Source organism: Thalassophryne amazonica, chromosome 19, assembly GCF_902500255.1.
Source record: "Thalassophryne amazonica chromosome 19, fThaAma1.1, whole genome shotgun sequence".
NCBI lineage: Eukaryota > Metazoa > Chordata > Actinopteri > Batrachoidiformes > Batrachoididae > Thalassophryne > Thalassophryne amazonica.
This window is the reverse complement of record NC_047121.1, coordinates 66,420,845-66,436,409: the sequence shown is the minus strand read 5'-3', so window position 1 is coordinate 66,436,409 and position 15,565 is coordinate 66,420,845. Positions and strand designations below refer to the sequence as shown.

The 15,565-nt window shown below is 41.0% G+C and overlaps 1 protein-coding gene across 1 annotated transcript in view; it reads right to left on the bottom strand.

Annotated features, from left to right (window-relative positions):
• The window catches only part of LOC117531946, a 46,729-nt gene that overhangs the window by 15,895 nt on the left and 15,269 nt on the right, over positions 1-15,565 (bottom strand). Inside the window, exons 4-5 of the mRNA XM_034195134.1 lie at positions 11,368-11,454; positions 6,040-6,160 (exon numbers count right to left, since the gene is read on the bottom strand). Coding sequence (XP_034051025.1) covers positions 6,040-6,160; positions 11,368-11,454 — 208 coding nt within the window. The remainder of the gene's footprint in view (positions 1-6,039; positions 6,161-11,367; positions 11,455-15,565) is intronic.

Below are 15,565 nucleotides of genomic sequence, written 5' to 3'. Positions count from 1 at the left end.
TGACTCTTGTCAGCCTGGCTACAGTGCTGAAAAGAAACCTGGGGTTGTTCTTATTTTCTTCAATTAGTGATGAGTAGAAAGATGTCCTAGCTTTACGGAGGGCTTTTTTATAGAGCAACAGACTCTTTTTCCAGGCTAAGTGAAGATCTTCTAATTAGTGAGATGCCATTTCCTCTCCAACTTACGGGTTATCTGCTTTAAGCTACGAGTTTGTGAGTTATACCACGGAGTCAAACACTTCTGATTTAAAGCTCTCTTTTTCAGAGGAGCTACAGCATCCAAAGTTGTCTTCAATGAGGATGTAAAAGTATTGACGAGATACTCTATCTGCCTTACAGAGTTTAGGTAGCTACTCTGCACTGTGTTGGTATATGGCATTAGAGAACATAAAGAAGGAATCATATCCTTAAACCTAGTTACAGCGCTTTCTGAAAGACTTCTAGTGTAATGAAACTTATTCCCCACTGCTGGGTAGTCCATCAGAGTAAATGTAAATGTTATTAAGAAATGATCAGACAGAAGGGAGTTTTCAGGGAATACTGTTAAGTCTTCTATTTCCATACCATAAGTCAGAACAAGATCTAAGACATGATTAAAGTGGTGGGTGGACTCATTTACTTTTTGAGCAAAGCCAATAGAGTCTAATAATAGATTAAATGCAGTGTTGAGGCTGTCATTCTCAGCATCTGTGTGGATGTTAAAATCGCCCACTATAATTATCTTATCTGAGCTAAGCACTAAGTCAGACAAAGGTCTGAAAATTCACAGAGAAACTCACAGTAACGACCAGGTGGACGATAGATAATAACAAATAAAACTGGTTTTTGGGACTTCCAATTTGGATGGACAAGACTAAGAGACAAGCTTTCAAATGAATTAAAGCTCTGTCTGGGTTTTTGATTAATTAATAAGCTGGAATGGAAGATTACTGCTAATCCTCCGCCCCGGCCCGTGCTACGAGCATTCTGACAGTTAGTGTGACTCGGGGGTGTTGACTCATTTAAACTAACATATTCATCCTGCTGTAACCAGGTTTCTGTTAGGCAAAATAAATCAATATGTTGATCAATTATTATATCATTTACCAACAGGAACTTAGAAGAGAGAGACCTAATGTTTAATAGACCACATTTAACTGTTTTAGTCTGTGGTGCAGTTGAAGGTGCTATATTATTTTTTCTTTTTGAATTTTTATGCTTAAATAAATTTTTGCTGGTTATTGGTAGTCTGGGAGCAGGCACCGTCTCTACGGGGATGGGGTAATGAGGGGATGACAGGGGGAGAGAAGCTGCAGAGAGGTGTGTAAGACTACAACTCTGCTTCCTGGTCCCAACCCTGGATAGTCACGGTTTGGAGGATTTAAGAAAATTGGCCAGATTTCTAGAAATGAGAGCTGCTCCATCCAAAGTGGGATGGATGCCGTCTCTCCTAACAAGACCAGGTTTTCCCCAGAAGCTTTGCCAATTATCTATGAAGCCCACCTCATTTTTTGGACACCACTCAGGCAGCCAGCAATTCAAGGAGAACATGCGGCTAAACATGTCACTCCCGGTCTGATTGGGGAGGGGCCCAGAGAAAACTACAGAGTCCGACATTGTTTTTGCAAGTTACACAACCGATTTAATGTTAATTTTAGTGACCTCCGATTGGCGTAACCGGGTGTCATTACTGCCGACGTGAGTACAATCTTACCAAATTTACGCTTAGCCTTAGCCAGCAGTTTCAAATGTCCTTCAATGTCGCCTGCTCTGGCCCCCGGAAGACAATTGACTATGGTTGCTGGTGTCGCTAACTTCACATTTCTCAAAACAGAGGTCGCCAATAACCAGAGTTTGATCCTCAGCGGCGGTTGGTCGTCGAGTGGGGAAAAACGGTTAGAAATGTGAACGGGTTGGCGGTGTACACGGGGCTTCTGTTTAGGGCTACGCTTCCTCCTCACAGTCACCCAGTCGGCCTGCTTCCCGGCTGCTCGGTTATCTTAAATTGCTCTGAAACCCCATGTTTCTATTGATCAAATTACACATAACAAATAAATAATAAAGCCCACTGAAATGCTGGTTGACCTCTGACCCCACTGAAATTGATTTTTGGAGGTCAGAGATCAAAACCAATTGCGGAGCGCTTGAGTTTTAAATTACTCGCCAACATAAATTTTTCAACTTGATTCAATTAACATAAAAAAGACAAGAAATGCTAGTTTTGACCTTTGACCCCAATGGAATAATTTTCAGGGTCAGAAATGAAAATCATTGAGAGTACAGACCATATCTTGGATTTAAATTACTCAGGAATCCCAGTTTCTATTCCTTTCAATTAAACATAAAAAAGACAAGAGATGCTAGTTTTGACCTTTGACCCCAATGGAATAATTTTCAGGGTTAGAGATAAAAATAATTGAGGATGCAGACCATATCTTGGGTTTAAATTACTCAGGAATCCCAGTCTCTATCCAATTCAATTAAACATAAATTTCAATTTATTTTCATTTATATGGCGCCAAATCACAACAAAGTTGCCTCAAGGTGCTTCACACAAGTAAGGTCTAACTTTACCAACTCCTAGAGCAAGCACACAGGCGACAGTGGTAAGGAAAAACTCCCTTTGAAGATTTGAGGAAGAAACCTCAAGCAGACCAGACTCAAAGGGGTGACCCTCTGCTTGGGCCATGCTACACACACAATAGACAATACAGGAAATTATACAGGAAATTTTGGGAGTCCATGCTGGTGTCCAGGATGGGAGGCCTGCAGAGGAAAACACCCACTCCCATCTCTGGATGGAGCTGCACCATAAACAGAGAGAAAAAACAGAATCGGGGCAGAAAGACAAGATATATGTACATTATAATTTATAAAAACGACAAGAGATGCTAGTTTTAACCTTTGCCCTCATTTAAACAATTTTGGGGGTCAGAGGTGAAAACCACCGAGGCCAGGTTTGGAATGTAACATTCAGGCAATCCAAATTTTTATTTGCTTCAACTGAACATTTTCCCTGAAAATGACCACATGCGCCTGGTTTGACCCTTGACCTCGCTGAAATGAGCCGTCACTGTATCTCCCTCACTACCAAGACTAGAGCACAGATTCGGCACACAGGTTACTCAAGAGAGCTTCTATGCCGACCAACTACACACTGCACATGAAAATGATCGCAAATGCCTGTCTTGACCTTTGACCTTGAGGAAATGACTCCTTTCTACAATCCACTGACAGCTCAGCAAACTGTTGAAGTGACAAAATCGTCAGAATGTAAAGAATCGCAGCTGAGTAAGAAATTGTTTCGTGTGCTGGGAATAATTTGAAACCAAAATCTGCTTATTGTGCACCGTATGAATTCAAGGACAATAAGAGCATCTGGCCTTAATCAAGTGCAGCTCAGGGAGCGTATCTGTTTCCGCATTTGGAGCACGGCAGTGTGACAAATTCAAACATGCGTGTGCTGTGATTAGACACGGACTACAGGGCTCCAGGCGCTGGCGCCTCGCAGAGGAAGTGGAAACCTTCGATTTGTGCCAGCACTCACTGTGACTGGTCTCCATGGTGACTTGTACAAGCCATGGCTCTTACAGTTGGTTTTACCTGGCTCGTTCCTTTCCGTCGCTCTCTTTGTGGCGCTCCGAGCTCGGACAATCTGATGCGTACAGCGAGGACCCGCCACTCGTTCCTCTCATATCTGACCCGTAAAGTCAGACGGGGAACATTCATCACCCACACATGCACCAGAGATGTAAGCCGCTCGTTTACGGCCACACATGTCAATGCGATCGTCCCAAACCAACAACTCAATTAGTAATGGGAAGGTATCAGTTTGCAGTGTTTCAGAGGAGCTTTTCATGAGACGTGATCGGCAAAACAGAGAGGAAAAGCTTTCAGTGGGCGAAGGACTTCCTACGAGAAAGATTCAAGAGGGATTACATCAACTTCTCTGCAAACCAAATGGAGCTAAAGTGGAACTCAAGCAAAGTGTACATACAATTACAAAAAAATTGCTGGATCAAGACCCACGGCTAGTTGAGAATAAAACTAATGTACACAATGGGCGAAAACATAATCGCTATATGTGCGCAGATCAGCTCCTGGAAAAACTTACATGGTGCATAAAATATAAAGTGCACAAACATGCATCAAGCCCAAAATCTGCACAGTAACACCTTTGAACGAGACATATTAAAAAAAATTAGAGATGCTGCAAAAATGTTGAAAGCTTCTACATATCAAATCACTTCTGATAACCAGTAGATACCTTCTGACTATGCTAAGTTTTATTAACCTCAAAAGTTCTGCTTTTTATTCAACACAATCCTCTGTGGTATTGTTATTATTTTTTAACTTAAGGTGCCTAACACTTTTTCACAGTATTGTATTTAAAGTGCATCATGGAGCATGTAGTACATATATGAAAATATTGCCCAAATATACACTCACAGAAATATTTAACCCTAACTTTTAAGATTTATCTAATTTTATTACATTATCACAAATTTACTTTTTAATATGTTATCTATGCCATTTATCTTGTATAGGTAACATAATTATTATGCAATTCAAACAATATACTTTATGTATTTTAAATAAATACTGTCATTATTATTGATTTAGAGTAATTATATTTTATTAATACTAAATACATAAAGCTGAGGATTATGCATTTCAAATAAATAGGATTTCTTACAGTAATGAATATGCATCATTTAAGGTTTATTTGGTAGGTTTGTATTAAAATTATCTAAAAAAAAAGTAAATGGGAATTTGTCATGTAATAAAATTACATAAATCTTAAACGTTAGAGTTAAATATTTCTGTGTGTACAGTTTCAAGTATATCAAATCTTGCAAAATAGACCAAAAATACATAAAAAAACTAACTAACTAACTGGATTGGATTTCCATCTAATAAATATATGTAGCCCCAACTAAATTAAATTATCTTGGATGGATGTGCTTTATTTGAGTTGGGGCTACATATATTTATTAGATGGAAATCCTGCACATAATTGAATTGAGTTCATCCAATGAGCCAATTCTTTTTGAGTGTACATAACTACCTTGGAAAGATGATTTCAGAACACACAAGTGTGCAACACCTTCAAATTTGCCTCATTTACAAATTTAATGAACTCATGATGGCGTCAAGTAATTATATTCTCAATTAGGGAAGTCATATGTTTTGCAAATATGCAGAACAACTTTGGTTGCCTTCCATAATTTTTGCTTTTCTTCATTATTTCATCAGTTTTTCTGACATCTGCAAGCAAAGGACAAAAAAAGGCATCAAATTCCTGCTTGTCCTTATTTGCCCAGAAACCCAAGCCTCTGGGAACACTTGTGCACAAGCTGTGCCGTCTCAATGAAGCTTTACTACCGTATGCTCTTTGCATTAATGAAGCACAGTGACCAGTTCTCCACCCAGTAAACCTTCCATTCTCTTTGGCAATCAGGTCAAATGGCCCCTAATGTCGACAACGACAACAACGGCACAGAAAATGTCCGCTCTGTCCTGACAAAACACCTCTGCAACAGGAGACACCCGGATCTAGTTAAGATGTTCCCCCTGTGACACTCCCATAGAGACCAGTGTCTCTTCGCCCACTTCTGCAGGAAAATTCAACACTTTTGCCGAAACAACACGATGCACCAAAACAAACCTCCAGTGCAGGAAATACATTTTTTGTGCACCTGCATGAGTGTAGACATAATTTCAAAAATAACCTCTCCCATCTGTCACACGCCATAAAATGATAATGCGACATCAGGTGATAAAAAGGAGGCGAAGAAAACTCACTTTACATGAACACACAATAGCCTATGTCGTAAAAGTGCAAATGTTTGCTCATGAAGCTGCGCTACTTTCACTCTGATCACAGCTGCAAAGCAACAAAGGGTCAAATCCATATGCGTGCATGTAGAACACCCATAAGAGTGAATTTATTTAGCTATAAATACGACTATGACGGGCCTGCTGAGTCTTTAAACAGTGTGCATTCCACAGCGTTAATTACACAACAATTCACGCCTGGACAGGTCAGAGTTTTGCTTACTGTTTGCTCATGATGCAGAGCTGCGCCAGCCGCTCCAGGTGCTGCGCCTGGGAGGCCTGCTCCGAAATATCCTCCGAGGTCATCCATCCTGCAGAGCCCAGCATGGCCTCCTCCTGAGGCCCTGCTACACAAAGGCAGGGCATAAAATCAGTCAGTGTACCGACTAACTGCTCAGCCTTTCAGTCCACTGAGTTCATTTAATCAGCCTGAGACGCAAGTAAAGCCCGAACTGCAGAGTGGAGCGGAGACAAGAGAGCTAAGATAAGGGTTGGAGAGGGCGGATAGGGGAGTCAGACAACGCACTCACCACTCCCACTGCAGTGTGGATGCACGCGCACTCCACAAGTACACACTTGTGGATGACTTTACCTCCTAAGTGTCAATAAATCACAGTTACAGGTGAGAGTATGCATAAGAAACAAAATGTGGTTCTGAAATAGTGGTGAAGAACTGTGCAGAAAAAGTAGCTTGTGTGTTGCCAGTCTGGCCCGACAAGTCCCAGCATTCAATCTTGGTGAGTGCTGAATCAGGCGTTCAGTATTCTATGGCGACACAGCGCCTAATGAAATATGCGGCAGTTTGTCTTGTGTCTATCGCTGCTCTCCTGCACAGTGTCCACGCTGCAGCAGGGCTGCTGCCTCAGCAGCAGACAGAGAGCGAGACACACATGTCTGCTGCAGCTGCTACTAAATGTGACAAATGGCCATTGAAAGCACCACCAGGTAGACTGGAAACAAAGACTGAAGAGTCTGTCTCACGGAAAGGAAAAACTTTGTGTTCACTTTCAACATTCGCTCATTCATACAGTATATTATCACTCACACATGCAGTACATCATGCATGTATTTCCTTCACGTTCATATTGACCATTTTGTAATTTTTTTCCACTGTACACGACCAGAGTGGAGTTAAAATGAAAGATGTGCATGTAGCACCAGCTTTCAGCTTTATTTTAATGGATTTAACAGAAATATAGCAAGAACTATTTAGGAATACAGCAATTATTTTATACACAGTCCATCTGTTCACACACTATACATAATTGGACAAACCAACAAACAAAGCAATAAATAAACTCAAGCACCGTGATTGTAGAGCTCAAACCTCCGCCAATGCTAGTTTCCAATTCCACAAAGTTTTACCTTGGAAAAAATTTTCAAGGTCAAAGTCCTGTTAGAAGTGGCTTTTCATAAAGTAAAATATAATTTGAGCTTCACGCTTTCACATGGTACAGGGAGTCCCAAAAAGTGAAACAGTCCACAGTGAAACAGGAAATGTCAAATGCTTAACACTTCCTGGCATGGGTGGAGCTAGAGCGGAGGTCAGGGTTTCACTGGACTCCACTGAAATCTGATTGGACACAGATGATTAACATGTCACGGCACCGCATGTCTGGTTGAAAAGAGCTGCATTTTGAAATCAGTGTCATTTTGATGGCTAGGTTCCTCCTGTCCAGTAGTCGGTGCTGTATACCACAAAAAGTTCTAATGCACCTTAGTAGATGAAGAAAAATGTTTGCCTCAGATTTGAACTGAACATGTCGTTTGAACCATGGACTAATAATGATACCAAAGTTATACTGGTGAGTAGACGACTGTATTTTTGCCAGAAATGAGGTCCAGGTTGTTAAAAGCGGCATTTCTCTTATAATTTGGGTTGCCTTATATATGTGTGTGTTTCCAGTAAGTTTTAAACGAGCAGGCAGCTGTTGATTAAATAAGTTCTTAATTTTGCTATATGATGGACTTAAATAACCTCTTAATTTTGCTCTCTGAGTGACATCAGGATGATGCATTTCACTTAAAAACACGCATGCCATGGAGTGTTTCTCAACTGTACGTATTGGAACACTTGGTACTTCACACATTTTAATTTGTTTATGCCATTTCAAATACAAATAAATAAATCTAAAGTTATTTTCCTTAAACTCAAACTGAAAGCAAATGTCTACAACTTGATATAAATTAATTAAAAATATAAAATACAGCTTCCTGATGAAGTGGCGTAGAGGAGGATTTTCTTAAAAAGCTACAATTTGCCAGAAAGTACATCTGAGATGCAAGCCTAGATTTTATGTTTTGGTGAAATAAACTTTTGTATTTCTTCATAATTGAAGCCCCACCCAGAAGCTGAAAGGTTTTAGCCATGCTCATGCTCCCAAGAACCATTTTACTGAAAAAAGTACTGGTTAAAGCATAGTTAGATGGTGAGAAGCTTCCAGGCATGTGAGAGGCAAATAAAGAAAAATGCTTAAAAAGGCCGGGGAGGGGGTCAGCTGAAAGGTTTTAGCCATGCTAATGCTCCCCTGAAGCATTTACTCAAAAAAGTTTGAAGGACCTAAATGACACGGTGAGATGCTGAAGAACTTCACTCATTCACATCTGTGACATATACATATTACAAAGTATAGATAAAAAGGACTTTTCAATCCTAAAATCAAATATCCGCTAAATTCGCAATACAGATAATATGCCAATCAAACTTAGTCTGTTCATTGAGAGTGTCGCTTTGCACCTCATTGTCACAAATGAGAGTGATTGGGGCACTTTTGATTAAGATGTAATGTAAAATATACATTAAAGAGGAATGTTAAATTTAAATGGCCACAAAATCTCTCATCTGGATCAGATCCAGATCAAACTTTGCCAGGCGATACTGAGTGCCAGTCTGCACCTCACTTTTAAATATGAGAGTGATTGGGGCGTGTTTGATAAAGATACAATGTAAAATATACATTAAATGAGATTTTCAATGTTAAATTTAAATGGCCTCAGAATATGTAATTTTAGGCAGATCCAGATTAAACTTTGTCAGTCGATAAAGGATATGATCCTACGTAACGCTGTTAAACATGAAAGTCATTTGATCTTTTTTGACAGAAGTATGAATTTTTGAAAGGTCATTCAATGTTAAAGGTAGGGATTCTAATTTTCCAAGATTTTTTCCTGACTTTGACATTTGACCTATCACCTGAAATCTTGGAATGTAAAAGGATGCCTGAGGAGTGGAGACGAAGTGTGCTGGTTCTTATTTTTAAGAACAAGGGTGCAGAACTGCAGTAACTACAGAGGCATAAAGTTGGTCAGCCACAGCAGGAAGTTATGGGAAAGAGGAGTAGAAGCTAGGCTTAGGACACAGGTGAAGATCTCTGAGCAACAATATGGTTTCATGCCATGAAACCATATTGTTTCATGAAACCACTACAGATGCAATGTTTGCCCTGAGAATACTGATGGAGAAATATAGAGGTCAGAAGAAGTTACATTGTGTGTTTGTGGATTTGGAGAAATCTTATGACAGGGTGCCAAGATTAGAGTTGCGGTACTGCATGAGGATGTCTGGAGTGGTAGAGAAGTATGTGAGGGTAGTGCAGTTCATGTACAAGGATAGTGTGACAGTGGTGAGATTCACAGTAGAAATATAGACTCATTCAAGGTGAAGGTGGGATTACACTGAGGATCAGCTCTGAATCCTTTCTTGTTCGCAATGTTGTGTTGATGGACAGGTTGACAGATGAGATCAGACAGATCAGTCTCCATGGACTATGATGTTTGCAGATGACATTGTGATCTGTAGTGAAAGTAGAGTGCAGATTGAGTCTACCCTGGGGAGGTGAAGATATGCTCTGGAGAGAAGGGGAATGAAAGTCAGTAGGAGTGAGACTCAGTACATGCATGTGGATGAGACGGAGCCCAGTGGAATAGTGCAGTTACAAGGAGTAGGAGTAGTGAAAGCAGATGAGTTTAAATACTTGGGGTCCCCTGTCCAAAGAAATGGAGAGTAGGTAGAGAGGTGAAGAAGTGCAGGCAGTGTGGAGTGGGTGGCGAAAGGTGGCAGGAGTGATTTGTGACTGAAGAATATCTGCAAGAATGAAGGGGAAAGTTTACAAGACAGTAGTGAGACCAACTATGTTGTACAGCATAGAGATGGAGGCACTAACAAAAAGACAGGAGGCAGAGCTGAAGATGTTGTGATTCTGTTTGGAAGTGATGACAATGGACATGATTAGGAATGACCACATCAGAGGAACAGCTCAGGTGGGTTGGTTTGAAGACAAATTCACAGAGGTGAGATTGAGATGGTTTAGACGTGCAGAGGAGGGACCCAGGGTATATAGGGAGAAGGATGCTGAGGATGGAGCCACCAGGCAGGAAGAGAAAAGGGAGGCCAAAGAGGAGGCTTATGGATATGCTGATTGAGGACATGCAGGTGGTTGGTGTGACAGAGCAACATACAGAGTACAGGGTGAGATGGAAATGATTGATCTGCTGTGGTGACCCCTAATGGAAGCAGCTGGAACAAGGAAAAGAAGATTCCAAAATAGGGTGCAGAGTACACACAGGTTGGAATTATCCTCTTAATGAATTATGAATATGTTTTGGGCACAACATGAACATAACAGACCCAGCTCCTCCTCAGCCAGGGGCGCTGCCAGGGATTTTGGGCCCCATGAAAAGAAATCTTACTGCCCCCCCATATTTTTTCAGTGTTAGAATTGTATTAGGGGCCTCTCTGGGCCCCTGCCAGTCATGGGCCCCCAGAATCCTTTTCCTTATTCTCCCCTTTTTGGCACCCCTGTCCTCAGCAGTCAACATGTAATACCTCAATAGGGATCAGCATTAGGGGAGGACAACCAGGCTAAGGTAAGTGACTAACTATATAATGAGTCATCGCAAAACATTTATTCACATTTGGTGAGGTAAGCATGCACATGCTAATCTCTGCAGAGAAACATTCAGTAAAACAGGACACTTCTAATGACATTTTCACATGTTCAGTGGCAACAAGAAGCAGTTTACTCTGAATGTTCCTAATTTCCCTGTCCAGAAACATTAATTAGCCGGTTATCTTGCAGTGATGTTTGAATTTTAAATCAATGTTGCACCCATTAAATTAGTTTTTTTGTCTTGAGATAGACCCCAAAACAACAAAAAATAGAGCCAAGGTTGTAAAATGTTGAACTTCTCTTTTAAATCATATTCCACGCATACTTTCACTTTCCTGCACATTAGTTAAACATGCAGAGATTCTCATAGAAAGACAAATGTGGAATTGGAAGTAAGCAGTAAATTTTGCAGTGTTACAACACAATACAGCAGCAAGTGCATACTGTATGGACCCATTCAAATTAGATGACCATAGTGTTGCACTCTTACAGTGTTAAATCAAGTTGATTAACACTAATAGAGGTACCTTACACTCTAATGGAGTTGATTTAACGCTATTTTGAATTGTACCCCAGCACTGACTGCAGTGTTAATTTAACACGGCCATACTTACTGCGTAGGTGTACGGTGCACTTGATAAGGTAGTGGTAGTAGTACTTGCCTGTGCTTCCCTGTAGAGCAGCGAGTTCGATTAGCGCCACCTCGTAGAACATTTTCTCAGCCTGGATAAACTGCAGCGCTTTCCCATCTGTTTATATGAGTGAAGGATCCGTTTTCAACAGGGTTAGTCAGTTGTTGAAGTTAAAAACAGACTCGTGGCACATTGTTGCTCTCACACCCCACCCACACACACACCCACACACACACACACACCTCCCACTGTGCCAAAATGACTTGGTGTGTCAACAAAATACTCTTGTCCAAAGAACAATGTAGATGTTTAGGTCAAATCAGATTTCAACCACAAATAACTGCGTTGTTGATTTAGTGCACTGCCTTTAGTGACCCATGGGTCGATTCAACCCTCGGTCAAAGAGTCAGTGTGACATTTCTACAATAATCTTTGAAAAATAAAGTTTTTAAAGTTCGAAGGCTGTTGAAGGTCATTCTTCTGTTTGCCAACTACCTTTTGCTTGGTCAAACGTCACAGAGAATAAAGTTAACACACACACACACACACACACACACACACACACACACACACACACACACACACACACACACACACACACACACACACACACACACACACACACACACCTATGCATTTCAAATTGCTTGTGTTTAAACTGTTGATGTTGATCGAAAGGAAACACAGAAACATTTTTAAACTTAGGTTTTTTGGCTTCTCATGTTTTTGCTCTGGGATGTTATTTTTGAAGGCAGCACGGTGGGTTAGTGGTTAGCACTGTTGCCTCACAGCGAGAAGGTCACGGGTTCAATTCCTGTGGCCTTTCTGTGTGGAGTTTGCATGTCGTGTTTGCATGGGTTTCCTCCGGGTGCTCCGGCTCCGGTTTCCTCCCACATCCAAAGACATGCGGGCTAGGTGGATTGGACTCTTTAAATTGTCCGTTGGTGTGTGTGTGGGTGTGTCCGTGTTTGTTTGTCTGTTTGTGGCCCTGCGACAGACTGGCGTCCTGTCCTGGGTGCACCCCACCTCGTGCTCTATGGCTGCTGGGATAGGCTCCAGTTCCTCGCGACCCTTAATTGGACTAAGCGGTAGAAGATGAATGAATGAATGAATGAATGTTATTTTTGACTGACTCCAGCAGGTGATCTCACTGATTAACAGCAAGATAATTTCACTTGACAAGATTTCTTGAATTAAGATTGTTAAATCTAGAAATAAGATTATAGTGTAAAGTTGAATACTTAAAATAAGAAATTAACTTTTATAACATAAATTACCTTAACACTTCAAGTTTTTTTTGTCTTGGTAAGAACCAAATAATTTGCAGTGAACTCACTGCAAAACCTGTCTCTCTCAAAATAAGACGAATAATCTGAAATCTAGCCAAATTGTCTTGTATTAAGCAAAAAAATCTGCCAATGGGGTAAAACTTTTTTACTTGGTTAGAATTCCCAAAACTAGCAAAATGTCTAGGTACTGAATAATCAAAATGTGCCTTAAAACTAGACATAATTCTTATTTTAAGATCAGCCTCTGTCTTAAAATAAGGAAAACAATCTTGTTCCTTTGCTTGGATGATTTGAAATCCAATGCCTTTGTTGTGTGGGCCACCAGAAGAGGAGGTACTGCTGGCCCACCACCAGAGGGCGCCCTGCCCGAAGAGCGGGCTTCAGGCACGAGGGGGCGCTGCCGCCTTACAGGAACAGCCGAGGTGACAGCTGTCACTCATCAACTATGACAGCTGTCACCGATCATCTGCACTTCACCCCGGATAAAAGCAGGATGACACCTCCACCACGTCGCCGAGATATCGTACTTCTTTGGAGGTAACTTTCTCTGCCTGCATATTATAATAAGTGATTTCAAGAGCTACTTTGTTGCAGCTGTCTACCCAGAGGACCGGCGTGGGCCGCGACTGTTTCGTTCTACTTCCCACCAGATAAGTGGTACTCAGACGCTGCATGAGTGTGTGTTAGAGGTGGAGGTGGAATTCCCACCGTTGTTGTTACGGGGTGTACACACACCCACACTTGACTGTCTTTGCTCTTCGCCAGCAGTACCAGATCCGACACGCTGAGATGGTGGCCACCTGGGGGACTCGAGACCTGGCGGCTCCAGTATCCTTCGGGTTCGGTGGCGGTGGAAATCGTGTGGTTCCGGTTCTTCTCCAGACGGACGTCTCCTATCGTCGAGCCTGCCCACACGACACCTTTATCCATTGACTTGTATTTATTCTATAATCTGCTGTGTGTGGTTGTGACATTCACAACAGTAAAGTGTTCAAATTTAACTCCCTCTATTGTCCGTTCATTTACGCCCCCTGTTGTGGGTCCGTGTCACTACACTTTCCCAATAGCCTTTCCTTGTTACTGGTTAAATACAGCTTGGTATTAGCTGGAAAAACTGAGATACATTTTTCCAAAATAAGATTTTTTTTTTCTTATGTAAAAATGCTTGACAAGATTATTTTTCTGTTTAGACAAAAATTAAGTCAAATTTTCTTTAAACATGTCTTTTTTACTGTCTTAGATATCAGTTTTTGCAGTGCTCATGAGTGAGTATCTCAATGTTGATGACAAAAAGAAAAAAATTAGTCCATTTTCTCTGTTCTTTCCTTTTTCTGTGACACATTGAAGAAGAGGTTCATTATTTAACGTAGGTAGCCAATGAAAGCACTTTATCAGCAGCTTGTTTCGAACAGCTCCCCAGCACATCTGTTCAAGGTGCTAGTTGGGAGCTTGGCTGCAATTGGGAAGCGAACCCGGATTGTTGGCATTCTAGTCCAACATGCAAAATGTTACACCACCACCTCCTTGTGTTACCCTCGTCTTCCTATTGTTATGCCATCTATCATTATTTGTCTTATTGCAAATCAATGCTATCAGTATCCGCCATGCAGGTCGTGTGATGATGATGTCTTTCCATGCGGGAAGTACGCCATGACACGCAATTCAGAGTGTTCTTAAATCTCCAGAAAGGATGGCAAACTCTTCTCAAACCCTCTGCCAGTCCTCCATATAGGAGAGCCTTCACCAGTCATCCTTCTGGCACACGTGCAACATGACCCATCCAACACCAGCTGTTACTGATGAGGACAATTTTAACATCTGTACTTTTGAACATCAATCAATCAACAAATCAATCAGGTATTTATTTTCAATCCCAAAGACAGAAGCTTATATGCTGCACAGTATAGATTCGTATTACTTTCCTTCATGGCATATCACATCATCTTGCATTGTGACCCACTTTCATTTCTTTTTTTTGGATCCACCCTTTTGTTTTGAATGATCTGTGTGCCAGTTAAGCTTCCATGAAGATTCCTCTTATTAACTGTGTCCTAAAAATAGAGCCTGTTCAGTTTATCAAAAGCACTCTTCAAAGCGAGAGTCGGTCCGACTGAAAAATGACACCTCTGTCACTTGTCAGGTGAATTTAAAGACCAATGGAATGGGCGATACTTTAAATAAACACAGCCCTGTCTGTGTAAATGCCCTACTTAACACTCCGTGTGAAAAATCCTCAGTGGGAACATTAATACTTCTATAGGTACAGTTTCATGCAAAGCAAAGCCAGAAAGCTGCAGTTGTATGTAAAAGTTTGGGCACCCCTGATGATTTCCGTGATTTTCCTGTATAAATTATTGGTTGTTTGGATCAACAATTTCAGTTAAATATATCATATAGCAGACAAACACACTGATATTTGAGAAGTGAAAATAAGTATATAGGATTTACAGAAAGTGTGCAATAATTCTTTAAACAAAATTAGGCAGGTGCATAAATTTGGGCACCCCAACAGAAAAAATACATCAATATTTAGTAGATCTTCCTTTTGCAGAAATAACAACACTTCCTATACCTTCCAATGAGAGTCTGGATTCTGGTTGAAGGTATTTTGGACCATTCTTCTTCACAAAACATGTCATGTTTGTTGCTTTCTGAGCATGGACAGCCCGCTTAAAATCACACCACAGATGTTCAATAATATTCAGGTCTGGGGACCAAAATGTTGTACTTGTTCCTCTGCATGAATGCCTTATTAGATTTTGAGCAGTGTTTAGGGTTGTTGTCTTATTGAAAGATCGAGCCCCTGCGCAACTTCAACTATGTCACTGATTCTTGAACATTGTTCTCAAGAATCTGCTGATATTAACTGGAATCCATGTGACCCTCAACTTTAACAAGATTCCCAGTACCTGCACTGGCCACACAGCCACACAGCATGA